This window comes from Pavona decussata, unplaced genomic scaffold (assembly GCF_977016875.1).
Source record: "Pavona decussata unplaced genomic scaffold, jaPavDecu1.1 SCAFFOLD_143, whole genome shotgun sequence".
NCBI lineage: Eukaryota > Metazoa > Cnidaria > Anthozoa > Scleractinia > Agariciidae > Pavona > Pavona decussata.
This window is the reverse complement of record NW_028145556.1, coordinates 1,878,500-1,892,140: the sequence shown is the minus strand read 5'-3', so window position 1 is coordinate 1,892,140 and position 13,641 is coordinate 1,878,500. Positions and strand designations below refer to the sequence as shown.

General features: G+C 42.2%; 4 protein-coding genes across 12 annotated transcripts in view; 1 reads left to right on the top strand and 3 right to left on the bottom strand.

Moving 5' to 3' along the window:
* Window positions 1-13,641, top strand: part of LOC146466546 (uncharacterized) — an 89,951-nt gene that overhangs the window by 59,724 nt on the left and 16,586 nt on the right. For 4 of the 9 annotated variants that reach the window (XM_085127222.1, XM_085127221.1, XM_085127217.1 and 1 more), the window contains 2 exons: window positions 865-936; window positions 1,102-1,209. In XM_085127222.1, coding sequence (XP_084983348.1) covers window positions 865-936; window positions 1,102-1,209 — 180 coding nt within the window. Of the gene's footprint in view, window positions 1-395; window positions 570-864; window positions 937-1,101; window positions 1,210-13,641 lie in introns of those variants that run through there. The other 5 variants (XM_085127220.1, XM_085127227.1, XM_085127228.1 and 2 more) reach the window with 4 other exon arrangements.
* LOC146466549 (uncharacterized) lies at window positions 1,896-6,542 on the bottom strand. The gene is made up of 2 exons (XM_085127315.1): window positions 2,071-6,542; window positions 1,896-1,971 (listed from the first exon to the last, which is right to left on the bottom strand). The coding sequence occupies exon 1, from the start codon at window positions 6,540-6,542 to the stop codon at window positions 2,925-2,927; it is 3,618 nt and encodes a 1,205-aa protein (XP_084983441.1). The 3' UTR covers window positions 1,896-1,971; window positions 2,071-2,924.
* LOC146466548 (uncharacterized) lies at window positions 6,564-8,966 on the bottom strand. Its single transcript, XM_085127316.1, has 2 exons — window positions 8,867-8,966; window positions 6,564-8,767 (listed from the first exon to the last, which is right to left on the bottom strand). The coding sequence occupies exon 2, from the start codon at window positions 8,619-8,621 to the stop codon at window positions 6,564-6,566; it is 2,058 nt and encodes a 685-aa protein (XP_084983442.1). The 5' UTR covers window positions 8,622-8,767; window positions 8,867-8,966.
* Window positions 11,646-13,347, bottom strand: LOC146466547 (uncharacterized). Its single transcript, XM_085127230.1, has one exon. It carries the CDS (start codon window positions 12,496-12,498, stop codon window positions 12,007-12,009), a length of 492 nt encoding a protein of 163 aa, XP_084983356.1. The 5' UTR covers window positions 12,499-13,347; the 3' UTR covers window positions 11,646-12,006.

The window sequence follows — 13,641 nt, the reverse complement described above, 5'->3', positions numbered from 1 at the left end:
TATTGAATGGCTGCAAAGAATGAAAAAATGTGATTGGTGCATTTCGATCATTCTCTTGTTAGTCAAAAGTCTGTTGGGCTATTGGTTAATTGTTCTTTAAGCCATGATGCATGTAAAGCAATAGGGAGAGGTCAATAAATTTTCATCAGCTGTTTAATACATACCATGTAGAATTTATTGAAATTCATGTGACAATGCAAAAACCATTAGTAATTAATGGTTTTTGCATTCATTTGATGATAGCCATTAATGTCAATTAAAGCAAATTTGCTCTGAGGAAGGGCTTAAGCCTATTAAAATGCCAATCTTATATCTTGAGGCTCCTACCATAAACTACTTCTTGTGACGTAGGTATATATCCTCATTTAAAAGATTATTTATCAATCTCTTTACAGTGGCTAAGTTACTGTATCAACTCAGTTGATGAAATAGAATATACATCTACACTCAGCTACCACGCTTGAGGCCCAGTTCAGGAAGCTACCCAGAATATAATCCTCACTGAACTGAAACTGATAAGATGGGAAGCATTTGTGCAAAGTTGGGGGCATCTCCAACTGAGGATGAAGGTGAGTTCCTGAAGATTTTCAATACTTTTAAAAACCTTTCCAATGTTCCAATTTACATGTTATTAAAATTTTGAAAACAAAACTTTCATCTAGTGGAGTACAAAAATGAATTAATCAGAAACCAACAGCACATAATTATATATAATTATACCACATAAATTTTTTAAGGTAAAGTTCTCTGTAGTTTTGGTTGTGTTATTATTTTTTTTTTTTTGAATGAAATATTATTAATGACATTAATTTTGTTTTCAATCCTGATGGTCAGCTTGGGAGGTAACAAAAACTTTTTCCTCAGATGAAAGCAACAAAGACCACAGACAAGTGGAAAGTGGTGCCTTTTCCAAGACATCGAGAGCTGAACATCAAGGTAGGTTTACAGAAATCTGGAGCCTCTTGATTATTGATTTTGACCTGGTTGAACAATAATTCAGCAGACAATGCATGTACATGAAAAGAAAAATAGCTGTGTTTTCAATTTTGATGGTCAACAGAGCTTTTGAAAGTCTTGCTTAGGAAAAATTTTTTTTCACAGCTGAAACTAAAGGTGACCACAAAGAAGTGGAAAATGCTAGTGGTGAAACAGTAATCATGAGTGAGCAGCCAGAGACTGTTTTGAAAATGTTGACAGCTGAGCATCAAGGTAGGTTGACAGAAATTTGAGGCCTCTGAATCAATGATTTTGTCCGTGAAACAATTTCAGCAGAAATTGTGCATACATTAAAAACATGAAAAATTTGGCGGCTTTGCCCTTGTTTCTCATGGCGCGAAAACTTTGATGGGTTTCATATGACAACATGCGGGGTTTTTTTTTTTTTGCACACTTTGGCTAAAAATTAGCGAATTCGCTGATCATCAGAGCAGTATAGCGGCAATGTTTTGTTGAAGAAAAGATGGATGAAGATCTTGCTGCCTTGTTTAAACTCTTGAACTCCCACATAAAGGGAAATAGTGACTCGGAAGACGATCAGCTTAAACGCTTTTTGTGTACCCTGGAAAAAAAGTACGAAAAGCAAAAGGAATTTATTCGCAACCTGGGATGCAGTTTGAAATTTGTAATTCCAATTTAAATCTGTCTAAAGAATTTCTAAAGAATTAAGTATACAGAGTTCAAACGAAATAGTGTTTTGCAAAGCTTACATAATTCTTTGAATTGAACTTCAATGAGACAGTTTTAGGTTTATCAGATTATCTTTGGTATATGTGTACTATTCATTTTTAAAAAAACAGTTTTGCACTGCTTCTGTAAGTGTGAATTAAATAATATTTGACTATAAGTGTGGCTGGCCTCCCGTCGCACATGACGGGAGGAGTTGCGAACAAATCAAATAGAGGCCAAAACTCGTTTATTCACAGGTCAGGTTACAGCACATGCCGATACACTCCTGATTCCCGAGATAACAATCTGCGTAACAAAGGAATACTTGCTATAACTAATCTTGAAAACTAGGGTGAAAAATAAACCAAAAAATGTTCCGTACAATACTTCTTGAGCTGATCTTACCGTTTAGGCCGTTTGAAAGGACAGCAAACATCCGATGAACCACGATTACTGCGATAACCGCACAAATATCAAACCACATGTGAACAAAAACAAAATGGCGGGTCACTCGCCAAAGAAAAACAGACGCGGTAGCTAAGCACTTGCGTAAAACCGCTGACTGCACAGCGCTGCAGTCACATGGCTCCCCTAATTGTTGCCTAACAATTACTTTACTTAGTACTTAGTGTCCACACTAGACAGTTCAACAAACTAAACGTTCATAAAGACAGTCACTTGTGTCTTCTTCACTTGTCAAAGACACCTCACTGAGTAGTTGGCTCCTCGTAGGGGAATCCCTCGGTCTCCCTACTGCTTGTGTCAACTTCCTCTTCGCCTTCGGAGGGTACCAGTAAAACTAGTTTGTGGATTGGTCTATCCAGGAAAGTAGGAGGTTTTTGTCGTCTGCCCAGGTTGTCAAGCCCTCCATCCGCTTTGACTATTTTAACCTTTCTGACAAATCCGTCCTCACTGGGGAAGACTTGAACGACTCGTGCGAGAGGCCATTGATTACGTGGTCCTTCGTCCTCCTTAGACAAAACTACATCTCCAACTGATAAGTTCCTTCTGGGATACATCCACTTGTTCCGCGACTGCAGACTTTGAAGAAACTTGTGGCGCCATCTGAGCCAAAACTGATTGGCGAGATACTGTACTCTGCGCCACCATTTGCGGGAATACAAATCTGCTCTCTGGAACTTTCCAGGCGGCGGAAGTACAACTTTTGGTTTGAAAGTGAGTAGATGGCTGGGTGTAAGTGGCTCGGGTGCCTCTGGGTCATTCAGGTTATTCGTAGAGAGGGGTCTGGAGTTAACAATTCATTCCGCCTCAGTTATGAAGGTTCTAAAGGCTTCATCGTCCAACTGAGTTCCGGCATTTAGAAGTAGCGTCTCCAGTGCACTACGAACAGTACGGATTATCCTCTCCCATGTACCACCCATGTGGCTCGCATGTGGCACGTTCATCCGGTATGGTATCCACTCACAACCATTTTCCACCAAGTACTCTTGTAGTCTGTTCTGATCCAGTTCTTCTAAGGCAGCTTTCAGCTCATTCTTTGCTCCCACAAAGTTTGTGCCTTGGTCACAGCGGAGCTGTCTGACTGGACCACGACGATTTAAGAAACGGCTCAGCGCGTTGATGAATGAACTGGTGCTTAACGAGTTAGCTGTTTCTAAGTGAATGCCTATGCTGGCCATGCAGGTGAAAATAACACCGTAACGCTTGACTTCACTTCTCTTCTCCTTGATCAGGAATGGTCCAAAGAAATCTACAGCACAGTATGAGAAAGGAGCTGAAGGTTCAACTCGATCCAAAGGCAAGTCGGCCATCTTCTGAAATTGCAGGGGCCCACGTACTTTTCTGCAGGTAACACACTTGGAAATACAATTTGACACTGCGGATGATCCACCAATAATCCAGTAGCCTCTCTGACGCAGCTCATTTTGGGTGATACCTCGCCCCATGTGATTCACTTTGGCATGCCAGAATCGAATCAGCAAGTTTGTAACATGGCTTTTACATGGAAGTACCACGGAATGTTTTGTCGCAAAGGGAAGGTTAGCTCGTTTGATGCGGCCACCAACGCGAACGATACCATCTTCATCAAGAAACGGATCCAAACGATACAAGCAACTAGACTTCTTGATGGCTAGATTTCTTTCTCTTGCAAGCTTTCTATCTGTTACCTCTCCAGATGTCTTAAATTTCTTTAGGACTTCAATCTCTTCATAGAACTGTTCACGTTGAACAATCTTTAGAACTTCTCCTTCCACTTCAAGCAGTTCGGTCAAGGTAACTGATACCTTTGGCAAAGGTCTAATGTTCTTGCAACCAGTCTGTGTCGTCCACTTCACTTCTCTACTTGCTAATCTGCTCTTCACTCGAAGACACAAGGCTAGTACTTTAAGCAGACGCTGCCAGCTTGAAATGTGACACAAACGACTCAGCATAGACGATTCAGAAGGTTGGGTAGCTAGACTCTCTGCATGAGATGTGAACACGACAGCTTTCTTCACTTCAGGATCAGACTCAGTTACTTGAAATTCTTCTCTCTTCTCAGGCTGAAAAGTCCCATTCTTCCAAAGGAATGGTGGTCCTGCTAACCAGTTGTCTCCTTGAAGCAGTTGTGATGCTGTAAGGCCACGCGAGGCATGATCTGCGGGGTTAACTTCAGTACTGACATACAGCCAAGAACTCGGTTTCGTGACATCACGAATTTGCTGCACACGATTCGCCACGTACACGTGGAACCTTTTAGCTTCATTGTTGACATAACCCAGGACAATTCTACTGTCTGTCCAGAAATGTTCTTTAATGTCCGTGTACGACAATTCTTCGCGAAGAAACTCACTCATTTTTGCTGAAATAGTAGCGGCTGCCAACTCAAGCCTCGGCACAGTGATTTGTTTCAAAGGGGCCACTCGGGCCTTTCCAATGACGAAAGAGCAGTGTGCTTTGTCCTCCACGTCAATCAGTCTAACATACGAACACTGTCCATATCCCTCAAGACTGGCCTCCGAGAAATGGTGTAACTCGCAGGCTTTAACTCGGCCAAAGTTCTCAGGCTTAAAGCAACGTTGAATTTGCAGCTGGTCAAGAGTCAGAACATCCCGACGCCATTTCTCCCACTGACTACGAAGACTCTCTGGAACTGGGCTGTCCCAATCAAGTTTGTCCCGGCACATTTGCTGTAGAACTTGCTTACCCTTCAAGGTAACAGGGGCAACGAAGCCGCTAGGATCATAAATTGAACTAACTGTGGCCAGAACACCACGTCGCGTAAAGGGAAGATCACGCAATTCGATGCGAAATTGGAAGCTGTCAGTTTCAATACACCATACAACTCCTAAAGCACGTTCCAAAGGCAATGGATCATTCTTCAAATCCAGCTCTTTCAACCCTTTTGCACGGTCTTCAGAAGGAATCACTTCAAGAACGTCTCTTTTGTTTGACGAGATTTTGTGTAGTCTCAGACCGGCTTTGGCACAGATGCCTTGACTTGCTTTCACCAGGGTAATAGCTTGATCTGCATTTGGGACTGACGTAAGTCCATCATCTACATCGAAATCTCTTCTTATGAACTCAGCAGCTTCTTCACCATACTCTTTCTCTCCATCATCTGCCGCCCTCTTGAGACCAAAATTTGCGCAGCCAGGTGAGCTAACAGCACCGAAAAGATGAACCTTCATCCTGTATTCAACAACTTCATTGGCAGGATCCCCGTCTTTCCACCACAAAAAACGCAGGAGATCTCTGTGTTCCTTTGATACCACAAACTGATGAAACATACTTTTTATGTCAGTCATGATGGCTACACTTTCCTGTCTGAATCTGCACAAGATCCCTAACAGGGTGTTCATGAGGTCGGGTCCTTGCAGCAAGAAATCGTTAAGAGATACTCCATCATGTTGGGCCGAGCAATCGAACACTACTCTGATCTGATTGGGTTTCCTCGGGTAATAAACACCGGTGTGGGGGACGTAGTTCACCATACCATCCTGGATTCCAAGACGGTCTGGAGGCACCTCTTCAGCACATAGAGCAATCACATCTTTCATGAACAAGCGATAATCTTCCAAGAACTTCGGTTGTCTCTTAAATCTTGCTACAAGCTGGCGCCATCTTTTCACAGCTAGTTCACGGTTGAAGGGGAGAGACAATTTATCTGACTTTAAGGGAAGCGGCATTTCGTAGTGCCCATCAGGTGTCTTAACAATACCATTTTCAAGGATGTTGAGGAACCTCCTATCTTCGGCTGAATAAGGCTTGGTTTTTGCAGAGCACTCTGCAAAGTCTGACTCTAGAACTTTAAGGATGGTCTGTGGGTTGATAACCTCTTTCACTTTTGTTGTAAAGGCAAAGTGTTCATGGACCTCTGTAGCCACTGCCTTGTTGCATGTCACTTCTTTACTATTGCCATCGCTTGTAGCTTTGCACACCTTGCCAATTATGCCCCATCCCATAAGAGATCGCTGGCCATACGGGTCATCTTCATCTCCCACTAGGACTTCTCTCGGTCTAACGATACTTGGACAGTTATTGCCGATCAGCAAGGAGATTTCTACACTTGGATTGTACGGCATAAGTTCGTCAGCAATAGGGCGAAGATGGTTCCATTTCCGCGCGACGCTGGCTTTAGGAATCTGTGAGCGACTGGCTGGAATAATATCACGCTTGAACATCATGGGTAGCTTCACAGCATGCTCCCTTCTAAAGTCTAACACTTCAACTCCACAGATACGATTGCTTGGTACATGTACGTTTCGCTCTTGCACTGTTGTAAGCAGTAAGTCAGTTGGTGGGCCTTGCAAGTTCAATTTCTCGCACAAACTCTGTGACACGAAACTCACATTAGACTGGTCATCCAGCACCGCATATTGCAAGATTTCCTTACTCGTTTGGTCAACCTGTCTGACCCATACAGGTACAATCATAGCATGATCTGAACCGCCTTCCTACTCTGGGATGGTACAAACATTTGTACAGTTCGCAATACTTTCTGCCGGAGTTTTCTGAACATGAAGGCATGAGGGGTGATTACCAGAACAGATACGACATTTAAGTCTGTTCCTACAGGAGGCTACTTGGTGCTGACTACTTGAGGCACATCCCAGACACAGAAATCTTTTATAGAAGAAGTCCTTCTTCTCCTTATGTGGCTTTTCCGCAAACTTCTTACACTCATCTAAGTGATGTTGTTCCTTACAAAACAAACAAACTTCAGTCCTTTTCTTGTCACTTTTGTTGGTTTTCTCTTTCTCGCTCAGGGCATTTACATTCTTGTCCTGATCTGATACTTGGGTTCCAAAGGAAATGGCCTCTTCTCCCCTCGGTGATTTTCGGAATGGTGTTCGAGGTCTCACTTCCTTGGTTTTGGACAGCTCCTCAAGTTCGGGAATGTTTGCTTTCTCTGCACACTCTTTCACAAATGAAGCAAATTCTGAGAAAGTAGGATAAGTACCATCTCCCCGAGAGACCCTACACTGTTGAACCATCCCTCTCCACTTATTCTGAATTTGAAAGGGCAACTTATTTAGAGTCTTAACGTTCTCCTTTGCGAAGTCCAAGACAGCCAGACTAGGAGTGGTCTCTCTGGCGGCAATTATCTTTTGCAGGAAGTCAGAAAGATCTCTCAAACCTTCCGCATCTCTTATGCCAATCTTAGGCCAGTTCTCCAGTTTGTTCATAAAGGCTGTTCCAACTACGTTGCAGTTACCGTACCTTTCCTTTAACAACGACCTTGCAGATTGGTAGGCATCCTCAGTTCCAATTAACATATACTCATCAACAACTTGTTTGGGCTTTCCAGCGATATACTGATGCAGAAAATTTAGTTTAGTCTGAGCGTCCATTGGTTTGGAATCAATAAGAGCACTGAAGGAACTGTTCCATGTAGGATACTCTAGAGGGTCTCCACTGAACACTGGGATTGAAATTTTAGGCAGTTGACCAGAGATTGCTAGTTGCCTGTTCACTAAATTCTGTTCCACAGTAGCTGCCACCAACTTACTACTAGTTTCAACCAGCTTATCCATACATCTTTCTAAAACAACAGAGTGTGGTTGAAAGGGCGTGGCATTTGGACTTAATGCACTGTACACTCCATGGTTTACAAGTGGAGAACCAGAAGTGGGTTGGGCCCCATTTATCTGAGTTGAAGAATAGATAGGTTCTTGCTGACCAGGAGAGAGATCACTTTTGCTTGTGATTGGAATTGAATTAAGAAATTTATCCATGTCCTTATCCTTATCCTCTGCGGGGACAGAGTTAAGATCTTGATCTTCAAGCACATTTTCTCTCTCTGATGAAAGACATACATTAAGCCTTGCTTGATTTTGAGCTAGTTCACTTTGTACTCTTAGTTCCTTCAATTTTCTTTCTTGTTCTAATTTGGTCAACTCAGTTTTCTTGTGTTCTAATACCAGTTTACGTTCTTTCTCTATATAAGCCAGTTTAGCTTTTAAAGCAGCTTCCTCCTTTTGTAATTGAATCCTTTCATCTTCAGCATCACTGATGGAACTTAGTTTTGACTTATGACTTTTCCTGGAAACTCGACTTGGTACTTTAGATGTTTCCGAACTAGCATCCTCCTTTTGCTGTTCAACGAATTCCAGGTATTTAATTTCTGACCTTATGTCACAATCAAAATTCTTCCACTCTCTTTCAAGTTGATCAATGATTCTTTCAATACCCTCCATACTCTCGCCTGGTTTCACAAAAACCTTAATCTCTTCTACCATGTCTTGAAACTCAGAGTACATAACTTGAGCTTCACTGAATTCTTTCTTAAATTCTACAAGTTTAGTTGACTGACCTCGCTTCAACAGAGTACCTCTCATACGCTTGACCAGATCACATTTCTTGGTTCTCAAGTTGCTTCTCTTTATGTCGACTTGGTACAAATACCCTTTTTCTGTCGGTGTTCGCTTCCTAGACTCCTCGCTTTCTTCTTCCAGTGCCACCTTGGCCTGGTCTTCGGATCTTGCTTCTTTGGAAGTAGACATGATATCCATATCTTCAAACGATTGTTATTGTGGCTGGCCTCCCGTCGCACATGACGGGAGGAGTTGCGAACAAATCAAATAGAGGCCAAAACTCGTTTATTCACAGGTCAGGTTACAGCACATGCCGATACACTCCTGATTCCCGAGATAACAATCTGCGTAACAAAGGAATACTTGCTATAACTAATCTTGAAAAGTATGGTGAAAAATAAACCAAAAAATGTTCCGTACAATACTTCTTGAGCTGATCTTACCGTTTAGGCCGTTTGAAAGGACAGCAAACATCCGATGAACCACGATTACTGCGATAACCGCACAAATATCAAACCACATGTGAACAAAAACAAAATGGCGGGTCACTCGCCAAAGAAAAACAGACGCAGTAGCTAAGCACTTGCGTAAAACCGCTGACTGCACAGCGCTGCAGTCACAATAAGTGATGATAGGTTTTCAGAAGGTCAAAGGATATGATGTTTCATGAACATAAAAACAATAAATAAATGCACATAGTTCTATTTGACTTGTTACAAAAACAGTCTGTTTAATTTTTAATAATTAACTGACTGATTTATTAATTTGGGCGACCAAGTAGGAGGCCCGGGCACCCCAGCTAAAATGTTTGGGGAGCCCGAAGGGCTCCCCAAAATTTTGATTTGGGCGACCATCTTTTAGGCCTGGGCACCCAAGCTGAAACGCTTGGGAGCCCGAAGGGCTCCCTGAAATTTTCCTTAGAGCACAGCCTTGTATATATTATCATGCATGCTGTCTGGCAGGGCCTGCACCCTGAGTTTAATTAAACAAGACGCTGTGGGAGCATATACTTGGGCGTCGTTGCATTAGGAGTATCTGGGCATGCACATTAGTTCAGTCTTTGATGACAGGTGAATGATAAAAGACTCGCTGAGAGTCTAAGGCATCACTTTGTATTTGCGATAAACGTGATGTCGTTCAACCAAAAATGTCACCCAAAGGATAAATAAACAAAATAAAATATTACTCTCTTACTAAACATGTCAGATTTTGTAGCCGTGAAGTGCATCTAAGATAATGATGAATTTTGGTGACAAAGGAGTATTTGTGGTTCCGGTGGTAGTGATGAATTTTGGCGACAGAGGAGTATTTGTGCGAATACCTTTCCACCCTGATACCCTTATTTTCTGGGCTTTCTGTGACAGATGTTTCAGCTTTTTCACTGGTAACACGATCTGGGTGCACGATCGCATTGAAACGTGAGCGGCATGTCTATTTGAATGTGGAGTGAGCGTACTTGACGACACTTCTCGTCACTTTAACTCAGTCACGCCTTCTAAGCAAAACAGCAACGCAATATCTACTTTCTTTGTGTCAAAAACCATCATTTAGTCACCAATGAGATGCTGCCTTAAACCGGCGTCAGGTCAACAAACAAACGGTGTTTTGATTGTTAATATCACTCCAGAAATCACGCTCAGATCGTATTTTGTCTCAAAGATTCGTTCTTTTTTTCAACTTACTTTCAACGCTTGTGCTATGGGTATCCCTCGATGCTGTGGTGGATACAACTCAATTAAAGACTAGAAGAAGTCCGATTATAAATCAAAACATGTTTAAAGTGCCTATGAAGTAAAACATTTTTTTTGCGTTTTTTTGAAGTTTACCATGTCTGAATTACGAAATTATAAAAGAAATGCGCTAGAAAAAACAATAAGGTGCTTTTTAGACGTACAAATTAAAGTAGCTCAAACTGAAAAAAAATAGTGTCCCGGGGACTGGGAACTAGTTAAGCGTTTGATGACGTAGGAAATGCCTCAGAGATTTGTTCACATTGTTGTTACACAGAATCACCCAATATTTTTATCGCCAAAATTATCGTGTTCAAGGTTTTCCCCCAAAAAATGTCGGACAATGACGAAATGGTGTGCATAACCGAAACTTTTCCAACGGACATCTAAAAGAGTCAAGCAATTCAGGCAAAATGGAAGTTGTTGCAATTGTTCGACCCGATGCGGATCATACTCGAACAGCTCAAGAAAATCACAAGGACGAAGATCAAGATGGCCTTTAGCTTTCCCTTACCGTTCTGCGCGCTCGATTCGACTCAAGGCGACGTTTCAGTGAATGAATGTTGAGTACTTGAATATATTTTGCCAAAATGAAAAGGCGAAGAATTTCGTAGTTTGCTGGAAATTGTCTCTCCAAACTCGATTTTGTTCGATTTGAGAATGCGAGAGAGCACATGCTGCGAGTGGAAATTGCACAGGCCCGTCAAAAACTCACTTTTGATGGCAGTAATAGTCTTTAAAAGTCAGATCGAGCGCGTTAACTCATAAAGACCATAAAGCATGATGAATTTTCTGTGATGACCAACAGGTTAGTCGTTACGTATACGCAAGATCTTAATTTGAGGTTGACAGACCCGGCTAAGCGACTCCCACTGTGTGTCTGTTGTGTTGATAAAAGCCTTTGTATAGTTTTGCTTTCTTGTATAAGAGATTCTTCCCTTTTGATCAAAATGTGGTGTGACCGCTCGTGATTGTGAGGGGAAATGCTTAAATATACTGAATGGAGGTTTTCTTACTGTTCATTAGGATTATTGGCTCGAATTAAGCAAGATTTCTGGGAGCGCTAAATAAATGTTATCTGCCTAGACTGAGGATCCGTGGGTACCCGTGATTTCATGCTTATGCTATTTAACTGCAGCTGAGATTGCAGGATGTTTGTTTATCACGGATATGAGAGTGTAATATATCCACACACAGCTGATTATTGTTGTCTTTCACTTTCGAGAGCTATGGCTTGAATCTTTCCTGTGAATTCAGGCAAACCGAATCTATTTCTGCCGTAAAGTTTCGTCTCTCGGGAAGTAATGTATACTTGTTCCCGGTATGCCAGTTTTTTTCGCGTAGTTTGTCATATTGGAGTTACCTGCCGCATAATAAGTCGCCGAGATCGAAGAAACTCTCTTCGCCGCCATGACACTCGTGTGTTCCAAAGTACAGTATTTTCTACGTCACAACCTTGTAATACGATCGTTTTGGCTGTGCACAACAAGGAGACACTTTCCGACGCTAAATTCGAACCTTTCAGGGATCATAATTGCGGATTGAGAAGGTTTTGTTCAGTAAAACCCACATATTCAGACCGAGAAATTCATAAACTAACAAACCGTGACAAAAATTTTTTTACTTCATAGGCACTTTAATCGCTTCTCAACATCTTGACCACTGATGCTCTATCATTTCATCACATATCATAATATGACAATAAACGCAGGAATAATTGACTTCCGGTTAAATACACTACGTCTCCCCCTATTAAAAAGTTATTACAAATATTAGCACTAAAAAACTATCACAGGAACATAGTAAATCTAAGGTTAACAAATAAAGTGCTCAGCAAATGAGAAGTCTCTCTCTTAATGTCTCTTGCGCATTCTATAGCTAAGTGCGTTCAAAGTCTTGCATCCATGTGGGTGATCGCCTGGAGCGCGCAAGGTCATGAAACAACTGAATTGGGGTTGTTCTTTTGGTTGCACAAGTTCCCCTTTTTCAGTGGTTTCAGGTTCAACAAATTTCTTCATGTGAGCTATGTTCCGCATCTTACTGTTGCCATTAGCATCTTCTAGGGTGACAGCGTTTCCATCTTTGTGAATGACTTTGTATGGGTCAGGTTCATAATTGGGAGACAGATTGTTTTTTCTGGTCCACTTGAGTAGCACCCGATCACCCTGTTTAATGTTGCTGTACTGAGCTGCTTGTGTCCTGTCCGCATACTCCTTTTGTCTCAGTTTAGCGCGAGCATCCCTTTCTTTCAAGAGCTGTGCCTCTGTAGCTTGGTCTTTGTGAATTTGTACTTTTGGGAGCTTGTCACGCAGCTTCCTTCCCATCAGTAGTTCTGCGGGTGACATCCCAGTAACAGTATGGGGAGTAACTCTGTACTGGAATAGAATATTCTCGAGTGCCTTTCGCCAATCTTTACCTTCTAGGTGTGTGATCCTCACAATCTTAAGTAAGGTCTTGTTGCAACGGTCCGCTTCTCCGTTGCTTTGGGGCCAATAGGGTACACCTTTCCTGTGTTCTATTCCCAAGTATCCCAGGAACCCCTCAAATTCCTTGGATGCAAAAGGGAGGCCGTTGTCACTTCGGATAGTCTCTGGCAAGCCATGCGTTCAGAAGAGGGCTTCCATGGCCTTAATTACATGCTGCGCATCTGTCTTATTAAGGAGGACAGCATCGATCCAGCAAGAGTAATATCTTACAGCTACCAGGAGGTGGCTTCCACCCAATGTCTCGAGGAGATCGATTGAGATTTCTTGCCACGGGGAGTCTGAGGCAGTCTGGTTGATCTCACAGGTTCTGGTTTAGACCTGGGTCCTACTAGTTGGCAGGGGTGACATGCTCGTATCGTTTGTTCTACTTGCTTGTCCATTCTCGGCCACCGTACTTTTTCTCTTAACCTCCCTTTAGTCCTGGCCATACCTAGGTGTCCTTCATGAGCCAACGTGATAGTGCGCTTTTGAAGGCTCTCTGGGATGACAATACTACTTCCTCTCATAACCACCTGTCCTATCACCCACAATTCTTCCTTTATAGCTTTGTAAACCATCCCTTGTAACTGGCTCCAATCATCTGTCATGACAGCTTGGCATACCAACTCTAACATTGAGTCATTCTCTGAAGCAATTTCTACTTGCTTCGGTACTAGGTACATCCAGAACGACATCTTAAACTTTGTCCCATTCGCGATCCATTGACAGATACAGCAACAGTCCCAGACTAGGCCAACTTTTTGTGCACGCGCAGTACACCCCTCTTTGCCATTTGAGACTTACGAACAAATCCTATTTTATACCTTGGGCTCCACCCAAGTAATAAAAGTTTCTATCTAAATTACGTAAGCTATATAGGTATGTGTGCTACAAAAGGGTATCATTTTGGAGCCCTTTTGGTGTGACCAGGTCTGAAAATGATATGAATTCAAGAGGGTAAGCAAATAGGGTTTGTTTTCAATTTCGATGATCAGTGAATTGCTTGAATTCAGTCAACTTGGG